Source organism: Phyllobates terribilis, unplaced genomic scaffold (assembly GCF_046119375.1).
Source record: "Phyllobates terribilis strain yellow unplaced genomic scaffold, ASM4611937v1 Scaffold_8__6_contigs__length_399053987, whole genome shotgun sequence".
NCBI lineage: Eukaryota > Metazoa > Chordata > Amphibia > Anura > Dendrobatidae > Phyllobates > Phyllobates terribilis.
The window spans coordinates 301,301,112-301,317,541 of NW_027362768.1; the positions used below are offsets into that span (position 1 = coordinate 301,301,112).

Consider the following 16,430-nt stretch of genomic DNA (forward strand, 5'->3'; position numbering starts at 1 on the left):
GTCTTGGGATGCAAGGGGCCCACGGGCTGCGTCTTGGGATGCAAGGGGCCCACGGGCTGCGTCTTGCTCATGCGCTAGTTAATACATGGAACATAGATCCCAAACATCATGTGGTCGGATACATAAATAATGGTATCTGATTGCACACATGCACTTTTCACTCTTTTAGAAACGCCATTGACAATCCGATTAGCATTGTAAAGTCATCTCCTTACTTTCTCTAGGTGGATAAGAGCCCGGAGGGGCAGTTTTTGCAGCTTATGAGTTTGCCAAAGCATTTACAGCAGAACATAACGGTTCTTATGGACCAGCCAGGAAGGAATAGAGATGTGGAAGAGGTGTTACTACAAGTGGCTCAGGACCCGGACTGTGGGCACGTGGTACAGCAAGGTAAGAGCTTCCCAGTGACGATCCTACTGCCCTGCGCACTGCCACCCATGGTCTCAGCGGTACCCTGCTTTTGTACTGATTAACTTCTTAAAGGGGTCATCCACAACACGGACAGCCCCTTTTTAAATGCTTTATTCCCTAGTGTAAAATAAAGACAAACAGGTCCACACCTACCACAATGTCGGCACTGGGGCGCTCTACGCTCGCTTGATATTGTTGTGCCACATGAACGCTGCTGCCAATCAGTGGCCTTTAATGGCCTGCAGTTTGCACTTTTCTTGGGCGTCCAAGTTTTGTGAACAGGAAGAGTAAGCAAAGCGTGCCATTAGCGAACCCTGATTGGCTGCCGCACTCATGTCACACAACAATGTCCCGCGAGCACCAGGAGACGCCACACCGCTGGAACAGTGCCGGTGCAGGAAATATTTGGGTTTGTTTCTTTTAATTTTTTTTTACATTTTACACTAGAGAATATGCTATTTACTATGGGGTTGTCCAGGTAGCGTACCCCTTTAACATAACATTATGGGGATTGGAGGGTTGTTGTTTTTTGTGACATAGGGCTACAAACATTAGTCACATGCAGGAAATGTCGGCGAAGCGAGCAGATCTGCATATTAAACATATTCCAGGCAAATCTCAGCAAAGTAATAATTGCTCATTAGGATGATGAATAATTTTACTGGGGACTCCACTTTTTTCTGGAATTTTCCTCTAAGTGGAAACTTAATACTTTCTACAATACAGGAGCGATTTTACTTGATGTCTCAGATCACCAAATATCCTATTATTAATGAGACCCATATAATATATTGTTTTTTATTTGGGGAAACGCCTACAGTGGGTACGGAAAGTATTCAGACCCCTTTAAATTTTTCACTCTTTGTTTCATTGCAGCCATTTGGTAAATTCTAAAAAGTTCATTTTTTTTTCTCATTAAAATACACTCTGCGCCCCATCTTGACTGAAAAAAACAGAAATGTAGAAATTTTTACAAATTTATTAAAAAAGAAAAACTGAAATATCACATGGTCATAAGTATTCAGACCCTTTGCTCAGACGTTCATATTTAAGTCACATGCTGTCCATTTCCTTGTGATCCTCCTTGAGATGGTTCTACTCTTTCATTGGAGTCCAGCTGTGTTTAATTAAACTGATAGGACTTGATTTGGAAAGGCACACACCTGTCTATATAAGACCTCACAGCTCACAGTGCATGTCAGACCAAATGAGAATCATGAGCTCAAAGGAACTGCCAAAGAAGCTCAGAGACAGAATTGTGGCAAGGCACAGATCTGGCCAAGGTTACAAAAGAATTTCTGCATTTCTCAAGGTTCCTAAGAGCACAGTGGCCTCCATAATCCTTAAATGGAAGAAGTTTGGGACCACCAGAAGTCTTCCTAGACCTGGCCGTCCAGCCAAAGTGAGTAATCGTGGGAGAAGAGACTTGGTGAGAGAGGTAAAGAAGAACCCCAAGATCACTGTGGCTGAGCTCCAGAGATGCAGTAGGGAGATGGGAGAAAGTTCCACAAAGTTAACTATCACTGCAGCCCTCCACCAGTTGGGCCTTTATGGCAGAGTGGCCCGACGGAAGCCTCCCCTCAGTGCAAGAGATATGAAAGCCCGCATAGAGTTTACTCAAAAACACATGAAAGACTCCCAGACTATGAGAAATAAGATTCTCTAGTCTGATGAGACGAAGATAGAACTTTTTGGTGATAAGTCTAAGCGGTATGTGTGGAGAAAACCAGGCATTGCTCATCACCTGCCCAATACAATCCCAACAGTGAAACATGGTGGTGGCAGCATCATGCTATGGGGGTGTTTTTCAGCTGCAGGGACAGGACGACTGGTTGCAATTGAAGGAAACATGAATGTGGCCAAGTACAGAGATATCCTGGATGAAAACCTCTTCCAGAGTGCTCTGGACCTCAGACTTGGCAGAAGGTTCACCTTCCAACAAGACAGTGACCCTAAGCACACAGCTAAAATAACAAAGGAGTGGCTTCAGAACAACTCTGTGACCATTCTTGACTGGCCCAGCCAGAGGCCTGACCTAAATCCAATTGAGCATCTCTGGAGAGACCTGAAAATGGTTATCCACCAACGTTCACCATCCAACCTGACGGAACTGGAGAGGATCTGCAAGGAAGAATGGCAGAGGATCCCCAAATCCAGGTGTGAAAAACTTGTTGCATCATTCCCAAGAAAACTCATGGCTGTACTAGCTCAAAAGGGTGCTTCTACTCAATACTGAGCAAAGGGTCTGAATACTTATGACCATGTGATATTTCAGTTTTTCTTTTTTAATAAATTTGCAAAAATTCCTACATTTCTGTTTTTTTCAGTCCGGATGGGGTGCAGAGTGTACTTTAATGAGAAAAAAATGAACTTTTTAGAATTTACCAAATGGCTGCAATGAAACAAAGAGTGAAAAATGTAAAAGGGTCTGAATACTTTCCGTACCCACTGTATGTTAAATGCAGATAATGCCACGGACTTGCTGAGGTTTTCACCCATTGCAAAAATATTCACACTGCTCTGGTCTGATTTAAAATGCTGGCACCCTGGGTTCTTCTTGCGCGATGACATCGAGGACGCCGGCATTCGAGTGTTGGCAGAGGAAGTTCTTGCTGTCCTGATCCGGCTGCCACAGAATATCGAAGTGGACACCAGACCAGACCAGTGTAACGCCATCTTTTTCCTCTTCTAAGTGATTACTCTTTATACAAATTTTTGAGCTGTGCGCATTTTTTTCTGTTTTTCAAGTTGGCCTTTCCCAGAAAAGCTTTTTAAAGGACACTTCCCTTCGTATCTAACTGAAAATAACGCTAGACTCTCCTAAAATGTTCAGATTCCGCCATTGTATGAGATCACTTTTTGTCAGCGACTATAGCTGCTGCTGCTTCTAAATCTGTTCTTCCATCATGTCTACGACAGAAGAATAGGACAGTCTACTTCTCCGTCCTAAAGGCATTCATTTCATCGGCCCATTCTCCTAAGTTCCTTCCTCTTGACAAGACTTTCAGAGCCGTCTTTTGTTTGCCCCGGGGGCCCATACTTTCCCGACCTGAAATATTGACAGAAGAAAGAGGGGCCCAGAGTGCTGAATGATCCCACAGGTCACAGTGTGAAACTAAAGCTAAGCTAGTCCTCAACTATATGTTCTTCTATGTTATTAAAGCTGACAGTAGAGCGTCCTTAAGTAGGGATGAGCACACCCTTGGAAGTTTGGGATTGAGGGTACTTTAGTCTAAAGTTTGGTTCGGGTACCAGAACTTGCCCCAAACTTGTAAACAAACCCCATAGAAGTCAATGGGGACCTGAACTTTGGTGCTGTAAAATCTCGCTCGCTGTCTATCTCGCTCGCTTGCTCTCTATGTTCATCGCTCGCTCGCTCCCTGTCTCCATCGCTCGCTCGCTCCCTGTCTCCATCGCTCGCTCGCTCCCTGTCTCCATCGCTCGCTCGCTCCCTGTCTCCATCGCTCGCTCGCTCCCTGTCTCCATCGCTCGCTCGCTCCCTGTCTCCATCGCTCGCTCGCTCCCTGTCTCCATCGCTCGCTCGCTCCCTGTCTCCATCGCTCGCTCGCTCCCTGTCTCCATCGCTCGCTCGCTCCCTGTCTCCATCGCTCGCTCGCTCCCTGTCTCCATCGCTCGCTCGCTCCCTGTCTCCATCGCTCGCTCGCTCCCTGTCTCCATCGCTCGCTCGCTCCCTGTCTCCATCGCTCGCTCGCTCCCTGTCTCCATCGCTCGCTCGCTCCCTGTCTCCATCGCTCGCTCGCTCCCTGTCTCCATCGCTCGCTCGCTCCCTGTCTCCATCGCTCGCTCGCTCCCTGTCTCCATCGCTCGCTCGCTCCCTGTCTCCATCGCTCGCTCGCTCCCTGTCTCCATCGCTCGCTCGCTCCCTGTCTCCATCGCTCGCTCGCTCCCTGTCTCCATCGCTCGCTCGCTCCCTGTCTCCATCGCTCGCTCGCTCCCTGTCTCCATCGCTCGCTCGCTCCCTGTCTCCATCGCTCGCTCGCTCCCTGTCTCCATCGCTCGCTCGCTCCCTGTCTCCATCGCTCGCTCGCTCCCTGTCTCCATCGCTCGCTCGCTCCCTGTCTCCATCGCTCGCTCGCTCCCTGTCTCCATCGCTCGCTCGCTCCCTGTCTCCATCGCTCGCTCGCTCCCTGTCTCCATCGCTCGCTCGCTCCCTGTCTCCATCGCTCGCTCGCTCCCTGTCTCCATCGCTCGCTCGCTCCCTGTCTCCATCGCTCGCTCGCTCCCTGTCTCCATCGCTCGCTCGCTCCCTGTCTCCATCGCTCGCTCGCTCCCTGTCTCCATCGCTCGCTCGCTCCCTGTCTCCATCGCTCGCTCGCTCCCTGTCTCCATCGCTCGCTCGCTCCCTGTCTCCATCGCTCGCTCGCTCCCTGTCTCCATCGCTCGCTCGCTCCCTGTCTCCATCGCTCGCTCGCTCCCTGTCTCCATCGCTCGCTCGCTCCCTGTCTCCATCGCTCGCTCGCTCCCTGTCTCCATCGCTCGCTCGCTCCCTGTCTCCATCGCTCGCTCGCTCCCTGTCTCCATCGCTCGCTCGCTCCCTGTCTCCATCGCTCGCTCGCTCCCTGTCTCCATCGCTCGCTCGCTCCCTGTCTCCATCGCTCGCTCGCTCCCTGTCTCCATCGCTCGCTCGCTCCCTGTCTCCATCGCTCGCTCGCTCCCTGTCTCCATCGCTCGCTCGCTCCCTGTCTCCATCGCTCGCTCGCTCCCTGTCTCCATCGCTCGCTCGCTCCCTGTCTCCATCGCTCGCTCGCTCCCTGTCTCCATCGCTCGCTCGCTCCCTGTCTCCATCGCTCGCTCGCTCCCTGTCTCCATCGCTCGCTCGCTCCCTGTCTCCATCGCTCGCTCGCTCCCTGTCTCCATCGCTCGCTCGCTCCCTGTCTCCATCGCTCGCTCGCTCCCTGTCTCCATCGCTCGCTCGCTCCCTGTCTCCATCGCTCGCTCGCTCCCTGTCTCCATCGCTCGCTCGCTCCCTGTCTCCATCGCTCGCTCGCTCCCTGTCTCCATCGCTCGCTCGCTCCCTGTCTCCATCGCTCGCTCGCTCCCTGTCTCCATCGCTCGCTCGCTCCCTGTCTCCATCGCTCGCTCGCTCCCTGTCTCCATCGCTCGCTCGCTCCCTGTCTCCATCGCTCGCTCGCTCCCTGTCTCCATCGCTCGCTCGCTCCCTGTCTCCATCGCTCGCTCGCTCCCTGTCTCCATCGCTCGCTCGCTCCCTGTCTCCATCGCTCGCTCGCTCCCTGTCTCCATCGCTCGCTCGCTCCCTGTCTCCATCGCTCGCTCGCTCCCTGTCTCCATCGCTCGCTCGCTCCCTGTCTCCATCGCTCGCTCGCTCCCTGTCTCCATCGCTCGCTCGCTCCCTGTCTCCATCGCTCGCTCGCTCCCTGTCTCCATCGCTCGCTCGCTCCCTGTCTCCATCGCTCGCTCGCTCCCTGTCTCCATCGCTCGCTCGCTCCCTGTCTCCATCGCTCGCTCGCTCCCTGTCTCCATCGCTCGCTCGCTCCCTGTCTCCATCGCTCGCTCGCTCCCTGTCTCCATCGCTCGCTCGCTCCCTGTCTCCATCGCTCGCTCGCTCCCTGTCTCCATCGCTCGCTCGCTCCCTGTCTCCATCGCTCGCTCGCTCCCTGTCTCCATCGCTCGCTCGCTCCCTGTCTCCATCGCTCGCTCGCTCCCTGTCTCCATCGCTCGCTCGCTCCCTGTCTCCATCGCTCGCTCGCTCCCTGTCTCCATCGCTCGCTCGCTCCCTGTCTCCATCGCTCGCTCGCTCCCTGTCTCTCGGAAAAAGCTGAGCTAAACTGGAAATGGAGCGGCGGTTGGACATGGGCACTGTCACTGCATTTTAACAGGGAAAAAAGTTGCCCATTCTGTCGATTGGTGGTGGTCCCAGCGGTTGGATCCCCACAATCAATAAGTTATCGCTTATCCTTTGGATAGATGATAACTAATCTTCACCGGACAACGCCTTTTTAAAGGGGTATTCACACTTTCAGCATTTATGGCATTTGCACAGGCCAGGTGTAGAGAATGGGGGTCCAGTGAACCCTAATTGCCACATCCAGCACTTAGTCCTCCTCGTAAGTCCGGGTCCCACTTATGGAGACACATCCTGTGCCATAAATGCTGAAGATAGGAGCGCCCCTTTTAGAAACTTATTTCTGGGAAATAATAGTAGCTAGTTTTGTGACCGTAACTCCCCTTTACCGTCACACATTGCCCCGTGAATGTTGCAGTAACGTCTGTTTTCCATCTCTCCACAGCTATATTTGGCATAGTGAAATCTTCCAGCTGGAGTCAAAGCGCTAAAGGAATAGTCACCGCTGGTAAGAACGAGTCCTCCGCACGTCCCAAAATGCCTCAATATTGAAGCAGGATCATATAGGAAGTTTATTAACTCTTTATGGAGATGAAATTAAAAAAAATGTCTACATTTTATATTATCCAGATGCTGCACAAATTGGATTAAAGGGGTATTCCCATCTCAATGATCCTATCCAAAGATGGTGGTGTAATAATAGCAAATACCTCAAAGTAGAAATATAGTATAGTTCTTCTGATGCGCTATGTCTCTTTCCCCATGTGCAAGGCATTGCAGTAGTTTAGGTATCCATGGTTATGACCACTCATATAGTGATAGTTAGTTGCTAGTGATTGTAACCATGGATACCTAATCGACATAGGTTATCAGGAGAACTATACTACATTTCTAATTGGAGGTATTTGCTAATTTTATGATTTACACCTACTACATATTGGGATAGGATCTTGGAGATGGGAAAACCCCTTAACTTTATTCTGTGGGTCAACACAATTACGGTGATGCCAAATTTCTTTTTCAAATTATAGTTGCCAAAATAACCCTTCTGCACCCTGCAACCAGGTGGTGTTGGGGGCGATAGGCTGACAGGAGGAGCGCTCTCCCTCTGTCATACTCCTTTAGTGCTGTTTTTTTTGACCAATGTACCTGGGGGGTTAAACTTCTGGAATCAGAGGTAGCGCCAGTATTTTCCAGCCAGATGGGGCAGGCACAACTCATGTGCCCGTGATATAAATGTCTGTCCCGATGCAGTAAATTATGCCCCACCAAATATGGCAATTTTTTAAGGGGTTGATATCGATAACCTGTGCTCAGGTGGGGATTCGACTCTCTGCACCAACGCCAATCAGCTGATTGAAAACCTTGGCTCAACGGTGCCACACATTTTTTAGAGGCCATGAGTGGTACTACAAGCTCTCTCTCATCCTTTTACATGATAGAGAGCTTGCAGTACCATCCATGGCCACTACATCACAATCAACGGAGCTGAGCCACTTCCACAGCTCTGTGGCTCCTTCGATCAGTTGATTTCTGGAGTAGCCGGACCCCCAATGATCTGATATTGATGACCTAAAGTTCAAGGAATTTCAAGAGGGAGTCCCCAAAACCCCTAATTTGGGGGGTATGAAAAAAAACTCACCCCTCCTCTGTTTCCCTATAGCTGGCTTCAGAAAGGAGTGAGCGGGTAAGGCTGGTAAGTGACAGCGCCCGCTGAGCCTGTCTCCTCCATTTACTTACACTGTGCCGGAGTCTAATTACAGGCATCAGCACCGGGCGGGGAGAGAGCGGCTGACAATACCCCTGCCCTCATACTGTCACTGCGGGGAAGGTCTGAGCTGACTGCGCCATTGTCTGCCATAACTGCTGCCAGGATCCTTTCCATAATATGCAAACGGAGTGTCTGATCAGACGGCCGCTCTCATTTCCACCGGCGTGTTCCAGTATATGGCTTTCCTAGAAGGGTGGGGGTCGTTATAGCTGCAAGGAAAGGACCAACTTGGCAATGTCCATGGTTTTGGAATGAGATGTCAATCAAACTGGTATATAGACGTCATCTCCTGGCCATAGATGTGTGCATATTTCCTAATTGTAGTATTGATTTTTCCTACACAAGCAAATCATATATTATTTAAAGGGTTTTTCCAAAGATAGTATGATAGGATTGGAGATAACTTACTTGACTGTTTGCTGGGGGTCTGACTGCTGGGACTCCCACTTTGCAGAGCACTGTCTTGGATAGTGGAGGTACGCATGGTCAGCCTCCGCTCCATTCATTCTCTATGTGACTGCCGAAAATGGACAAGTACGCTCTGCGGGTTCCAGCAGTCCTATGTAACATTAATTGAGCAAAGGTCAAGCATGCGCTCCTCTGCTCTATCGGCAGAGTCCCGTTTCTGTGTTTCAGTGGTCAGACCCCCAACGATCGGAAAGTAACTCCCTACCTGTTAGGTTGGATAACGCTATAAACCTGCAGATATGGTGTTAACATGCAGGTTATTGGCGGCATAAAGGTGCCCGGCCGCAGAACTTTATTCCTCCTGGGAGCAGCCGGCTTTCAGTCGTACAGGCTAAAGTCACTGTTCATAGTGGTACACGGGAAATCTGGTGACTTTAAATGCTCTGGGCGCGGCCGTAAATGCTCTGGGCGCGGCCGTAAATGCTCTGGGCGCGGCCGTAAATGCTCTGGACGCGCCTGTATGACTGAAAGCCGGCAGCTCCTGGGAGAAGTAAAGTTAATTTTCTTCCAGGTGCCGCACTTTCAGTTCTGCGGCTCGGGCACCTTCATAATGCTATTAACCTGCAGATGATGAGCTTTTGGACTGCAAAGGGCCCATTCACTGTCCTTGCACAGGGGCCCTCTTCTGGCTGTGTCTGCTCCTGGTAATACAGATGCCAATGTGCTTAACATGGTAAGAAATGCTCGCGCAGTGCTGTAGATGAGTGCAGTTATGGTGCACGCTTGTAGTGTCTTACAGCTCGTCGGTCAGGACGTGCATTTTTAGAATTGCTGTTGTGTACCACCTGAATATTGGCTTTAGGTGGTACAGTGCCAGAGAATCTCTGACTGTTGGTCCAGGTCAACCATGCCAGTTCTGAGACGGGGAGATTTTCTAATGCTGCACTACTTAATTGACCGAATCAACTGCTACACTAAGCAGTGTGAAGACTCCTGCCTCCTTAGTCCCAACTTTGACTGCCTGTGAATTGGGCATGTCTTTGAGGAGTTTTCCAGTTTTGGAAAATCCCTCTTCACTGGCTGCAGTTTGTTATTATAATAATAATAATAATAATAATAAAAAGTGCTTTACTAACCCATCCTGGGTCCAGCTGCGAGTCGTCGCTGCTGCTCCTTGTGCCTGTTATTGTCTGCAGCGCTGACGTAACATCGACAGAGCTGCAGCCTGCCCAAGTTGACGACATGAGCCGTTAAGCTCAGTTATTGGCTGCAGCGCTTTCCATGTGATGTCAGATCTGCAGACATCGGGAGCAGCGGGGGAGATTCAGCAGTGGACCTGGGGGGAATGATTAAGGAACAATTTTTTTTTTTCATTTTTAAAAGCAAATTGCAGCCATTGAAGAGGGTTTTTTTCCGAATTGAAAAAAAACTTTTAATAATGCCTTTTTATAAAGGAGATCTGGCACGTGTCTTTTAGCAAATACTCATATTTCCTATAACAATTTTAAAGCATCTTTGCTTAGAACATTACATTGTGCCACTCTTGTTATTCCTCCTGGAAATGTATAGATGAGTTGAAAAACCTATATTAGCATGTCTCTTGTCATAGCTTTGGGAGGGGGCTGGCTCTTAAATAACAAACTGTGTGAAGTTTTAAGGGACAGCAAAGAGACAGTTTCCCCAAAGCTGCCTCAAGGGTTTATCCTGCCACCAGCCTATCCCTGCTATGCTCTGATGAGGAGCAATTACCTCCAAACAGCTTTTTGTAAATGGGCCTCTGAGTTGAGCAAAGATGTTCACAGAACACTGGTCCAGTTGGCAGCCCATGGCCATTTTAACAGAGCCCTGTTAGTCTCCTACTACCTGTGTGCGCGATCTCCAGCATCATTCTTGTAAAAGACCTACCAATCCGAGGAAGCATCGGGAATGTTGGCTGGTAGGAGAAGGTTTGTAAGGTTTTGGTCCGGTGGCCATGGACCAGGGTGCAGCAAATCAACTCAACTCTTGTGGCTGGCTCGGCTATGTTTTAAGTCTTGTTATAGGGTGGCTAGCCCCAATAGTTGGCACTAAGTTGCATATCTCTTGTACGTATAGTGCTTACAGTGTTGGACTGCCTAGGGCTATCCTCCAGTGACAAGGTAAATAGTAACAATCGTTTGCCAATCCATTCATTTCCAGGAGGAATAACAGAGTAACCATATTATGCAGATTGCTAACAATCGATGCTTCAGCTTTGTCATTTCATCGCGAATACGAGAGTTTGATGAAACTGAGAGCGACGATCCTCTTTTTAAAGGGTTTTTCCCACGAACAAAAGTTCATTTAATTCACTAGATCTTGGAATAAAAAGAATTTCCACAATTGGATGTGATGAAATAAAATGTTCCTGTGCTGAGATAATCTTATACATGTGCCCCTGCTGTGTACTGTGTAATGGCTGTGTCTGACCATACAGCTACTGGCTAGAGGAGAAAACAAAAGAGAGTATACAGACATTATGGCCCGGGATCACAGCTGATTCTTTCTGTGAGGTAAAACATTGCTTCAAAACAGGCAGAGAAATGTTTTACCTCACAAAAAGAACCAGCTGTGACCCCCTGCTGTCTTGTCTGTATGCTTTTTTGCTTCCTCACCTGCCCAGAAGATGTGGTATGATCAGACCATGTCCCTGTACGGTCAGACACAGCCATTACACAGCACACAGCAGGGGCACATTTATAAGATTATCTCAGCACAGGAACATTTTTTTTAATCACATCCAATTGTGGAACTTATTATTGTTCCAAGACCTAGTGAATAAAATGAACTTTTTTTTCTTGGGAAAACCCCTTTAAACCTCAGCTCTTTTAAGACAGGCTCACGTTAATGACGTTGGCACCTTCAGATTACTTATGCCACCGTGACTATGAATATTTTATAACTCAGTGCTACATTACACATTACCTGTGTATTACGTTTCTGGTGTTAATTGAACTTAATTTGCTGCGGTTTGGTTTTTGTGAATATGATAGGTGCACTTTAGTTCCTTAGAAAGACTAGAGCTGCACATCGACTTCCGTCACGGGTCATCTCTGTTCATCCTTGCCATCGACTCGCTCCATAACTTAGTATATCACTATGTAGTGTGCGGTAGATCAGACGTATATTTAGTTTTCTTTCTTTTTATAATCTTTTAAATTAAAGGGGTTGTCCACTTTCAGGACTGTAAAATAACTCAGCAGGTATTTTCCCTTTCTTGGTCCAGCTCAGGCTTTGGCGGTCTGTGTCTTGTCACTTTGTCAACGCGTAACACCACTGCAGCCAATCACTGAACTCAGTGGCTCGTGCCATCTACCTCGGCATAGCCATTGAAATCATTGATTGACTGCAGCGGTCATGTGAGCTGCTGACGGGATGTCACCACTGCAGCCAAAGCTCTGAGACTGCAACAGCAGATGATGGCACCGGACCCAGGGAGGGCAATTAAGTGCTATTTTGCAGTTTCTGGTCTACTTTCCTGAATGCGGCCAACCTTTTAAGAACATGAGAAGTATTATTACATTTGGGAAAGTTTTACACTTCCCCTAAAATTTGGAAATGTCCTCAGTGATGTGTTTTACTAATTACATGGATTTTTTTGTGTGCGTTTTACTGCAGACAAAGGTCTCGGTCTACTAAAAGTAATGAGTCGTAAAATTATCCACTGCGGGGAATTGTAAATGAAGTAGAATGTGCTTCTTATTTTATGGTCATGTCTTATATGGATTTATTAAAGTCACCCTTCCTCCCTGTATGAAAATCGGTTGGCTCATTTTACATGTACTGTTTGCAGGGCAATCGTGTGCAGGGGAGGCACAGGGGTTTTATTTAGAGACCACTTGTAGTCAACGACCACCTCATAAATGGCCCTTGAAACGCTACCCTTCAAAGATTTCTCCGATCATCAATACTGTAGAACCTATCCTTTCTCTTGAATAGGAGCCGATCTTCAGCACTCTGCAGCGGCCACTACACTATGAATGGAGCTGCGCTGGTCTTGTTCAATGTTTACACCTAGCCACTGCCGGAGCTGGTACCAGCTCATGATTGGAGACGCCGGGTGTCGAAAACCACTTCCGATTGTAATATTGACCTATGTCCAGAATAGGTCATCAAACCCTCTGATCGGACGATCACTTTTAAAGGAGTGCCTGTAAAAATAAGCAACTTTGTAATTTACTTGCAATTAAAAATCTTCTCCGTTCTCGAAAATAGAGAAATATCTAATTTAATTGTATACTGCTTGTTACGTTGGTTACCGCTTCTTAGGCTCTGAAGCTGGCTGGACCCGGCTTACTTCAGTGCCCATGTGCTCCTCTGATTATTGGCCTGGAGAGGTAAAGCTGCCTCTGCTTGCAACAAGGCAGAGCACACAGTTCAAGCCAGCAGCACAGCAATCCCGCTGGTCCAAATTTTCAATCAATCAGGAACATGCTACCCTCCGGTAAGCGAGAAGCTGGGGGAGGTAAATGAGCGATGCGCTCCTGAAGACAGAACATAAGACAACCCCTTTAAAGGGAATCTGTCAGCACTATTCTCCACCCCAAACAGTTTATATGGTCATGTTACTGTCTGAAAGATAATTCCATGCACACCTTTTATTTATGCAATCTGCCTCCTGTCAGACCGAAAAATCGCTACTTAAATGTATATGCTAATGAGGCTTAAATGCCCTGGGCGTTATAAGAGCACTTCATAAGACTCTACATCGCGGATTCTATCCTCTGTACTGCCCCACTTTCTTTGACTGACCGCCCATTAGCTTCAATACACAGCTGTCAGGCAAGCAGGAGCCAGGGGGGCAAAGGCTTGGGAAGTGCATGTATCACGCCTGGAGCACTTAAGCCTCATTTGCATATTAATTATAACAGCAATAGTATCAGTCAGGGAGCAACAGATAATATTAGTGGGCTAATCAAAGCACTTCATAAGCCTGTACCTCGCCAATTATATCCGCACCGCCTCACTTTCCTCTTTGACTGACTGACAGCTCATTGGTTTCCATACACCGCTGTCAGGCAAGCAGAAGCCAGGCAGGCAGAGGCTTGGGAAGTGCATCGATCACGCCTGGAGCAGTTAAGCCTCATTTGCATATAAATTATAACAGCAATAGTGAATAGTATCAGTCAGGAAGCAACAGATTATATCAGTAAATGTATGGATGGCAACATCTGTCAGACATCACTATGACCATATAAACAGTTTGGGGGGGGGGGGTCATTCTGACTGATTCCCTTTCAGCCTAGTATTTTATTTTCATTGTAGCTAATCTGTAATATTTAGGCCCCATTTCCTCTTGATCACCTCTTTAGTCTGCCTCATACATCATTCGTCCGAATAAATTAATACATTTTGCAAATTATTTTTTTAATTTTAGTCAATTACATTTTTATAGTTGAGATGGAATGGATGGAGGACAGATCCAAAAAAACAAACAAAAAAAAAAGTTGCATCATTAGTGTTTCCAGCGGAGTGAGATGTTTTGCTCTGTCGGGACCTCGGGTAAATGCCAGTTTAGTTTCCAGATACAATTTAGTTCAGAAGCGCAGACAATGGTGCGAGTCTTCTGTCTGCTGTGAATAGTCTGTGATGTAGTCATTAAACGTGCCCCAGGACATCTCCAGACTGTGACTGATCTGTGCCCATTGGCAATGGACAAAGAGATACTTTTACTACTATTGGGCCAAATCTTTGTGTTGTTTTGTTATTGTCGTGTTAATCAGAATATCTTTGTTGAATAGTTGCATAAACAGGATAATAAATTCTGTCTGGACTCTGTTTGCAATGTGTGATCACACCCTACGGCTGGCCAAACGGATTAGATGGCTATCTGCTAAGCAATCATTTGGCCAGTTTCTCCCCAAAAATCACCGTCCATACAGGGGAACTCTCGGCTCCGGCAGAAGCTTCAGTGCTCTGTAGGAGAGAGCTGCTAACAAACTCCCATATCAGTGACTTGTATCCACTCCAAACAAAAGGATTGGTGGTTGTTGAAATCCCAACCGTCCGATCCTTCTCTTCCCCAACATTATCTTGGTGGGTTTGTGTGCCTTTTTATCAAATGTGTATGGAGACCATATGGCCATGTGCACATGTTGAGTGGATATTACAGTATATTACATCAGGAGTGGAAGAATCAGAGGAAAAGTATAATAGAAACACGTCACCACTTCTGCATTTATCATCCACTCCTGGTTTTGGCTTACAAATACTGATGTAAAATACTGACCAAATACTGAATGTGTGAACATGGCCTAAGAATGCCTTTTCCAGATGGGTGAACCCGACCAGATTTTCAAGTGGAAACCACTTCAGGAAACGTTGGTGGTTTTTGTTTTCTTTTTCTTTCAGCCATTTCTTTAGTGTTTTTTTTTACGTTTTTGGCCGTTGGTGTGTCTTTCTGGCATTTTTGGAGCATATTTTTTACTTGCATTTTCTGGACTTTTTTTTTTTACTTCATTAAACAAAGATGAAACCCCTAGCTGCTTTTCAAGCAAAAAAACGTCCCATTGACTCGCATTATAAATTACAGAGAGTCTTCAGTGTGCAAAATGCCTGAAGAATGGCCAGGTCAAACCTGAAGCGGTGAAGTGTCTCAAAAGCCTGAACGTATGAACAAAGTCGTATGTACACAGAAATTAATATGTCCATTCTTTTGAGTGTTTAGCACTTTTTTTTCTTCCAGGATTCGGTGCGGACCCTCCTGAAAAAAAATGTCCTCTGCACATACACTTAGTAGCCACATCGTTTACTTTTCAGCTAGGGTCAAACGACCGTGGTCTTCATCCGAGAAAAATGGTCCGATTATGCTACTCATACACTGATCAGAGTGGGATCCGTTTTTCTCAGATGTGGAGAATAAAAAAAAAAGAAGTTTCTCCATTATGTGAAAATCGGACTGCACTCTGATGTCATTCGAGTGTGATCCAGTTTTTTTCACGGACCCATAGACTTGAATGATTAGAGCCCACCATTTAAGACCAGCTTCTATTAGCCAGTGTAGAGAGCAGTTGCAAAAAGTGTCTCTCTTCTTGGATAACCCACAACATCTGTCTATTACACGAACAGTCAATTGGTTTTTATAGAAATTGTGTAATGTTGCTTCTCCCCTGTGGTGGCGCTGTTGGAAATTTGAACACTATTGAGAAGAGGCGCAACCCATGATTATATTATTATTGGGGGACGAAAAGGAATTGTCAACACTGAGAACCCCCCTGTAGTAAGGTTTAATACATGACCATTGTTTTTATTAAATGTGTATGGAGACCTTAAGGCCTACAGTGGTAACAGGAGAACTTCTATTGTCGAATCATTTTAAAATCCAGAAATGAAAGTTGAGCAAAAATGTTCGGGGACACATCGGTAGTCCGTGGCCGCTGGACCAGAGCCCTGTGAACCTTTTCCTACCTGCTGGCATCCCCATCCCCTCTTCTGATTAGTAGACCTGGCACAACGTCACGTGCCGCAACGGTGTCGTATCGGACCTAGAAGAGGAGGCTCTGGTCCAGCGTGACCTCTGGTCAAGGGTCTGACCAATCTTTACCATAAACCTGCTAAATTGTATGTTCTTATTCTGAATATATTAGTCACTGTGAACAGTTGCAGTTAATTCTGTTTTTTTCCTATTTTCAGGAGTAAAGAAAACCGTTTCCTATAGTGCAAAGAAGCTCTACAAAATGATGCGGAGTCTACGCCAGCAATAATATATTATTTGTGTTCTAAGTATTTCATAATTTATATATTTGGCTTTATACCCTATTAAATAAAAAAAATATTGGAACCTGATGCCGATTTATTGATCACATTCACATACAGTTTTCTATGTCATGTGTATGGTGCTTTGGATCCAGTTACCAGATTAGACCCTGTAAACGCCCATTGCTAAAATATTTGTATTTTATATGGTCACTCGGGATCAAGCAGTGATCGAGCAGAGAAAGGTGGCTCAGTGGTAAGCACTGTATGGTGGCTCAGTGGTTAGCACTGCAGCGCTGGAGT

At 47.0% G+C, this 16,430-nt stretch overlaps 1 protein-coding gene across 5 annotated transcripts in view; it reads left to right on the top strand.

Moving 5' to 3' along the window:
* The window catches only part of TAMM41 (TAM41 mitochondrial translocator assembly and maintenance homolog), a 33,539-nt gene extending 17,389 nt beyond the window's left edge, over positions 1-16,150 (top strand). For all 5 annotated transcript variants that reach the window (XM_073644501.1, XM_073644505.1, XM_073644502.1 and 2 more), the window contains exons 7-9: positions 225-390; positions 6,681-6,743; positions 16,065-16,150. In XM_073644501.1, the coding sequence (XP_073500602.1) occupies positions 225-390; positions 6,681-6,743; positions 16,065-16,135 (300 nt within the window). In that variant the 3' untranslated portion in view covers positions 16,136-16,150. The remainder of the gene's footprint in view (positions 1-224; positions 391-6,680; positions 6,744-16,064) is intronic.
* Positions 16,151-16,430: the final 280 nt, after the last annotated feature.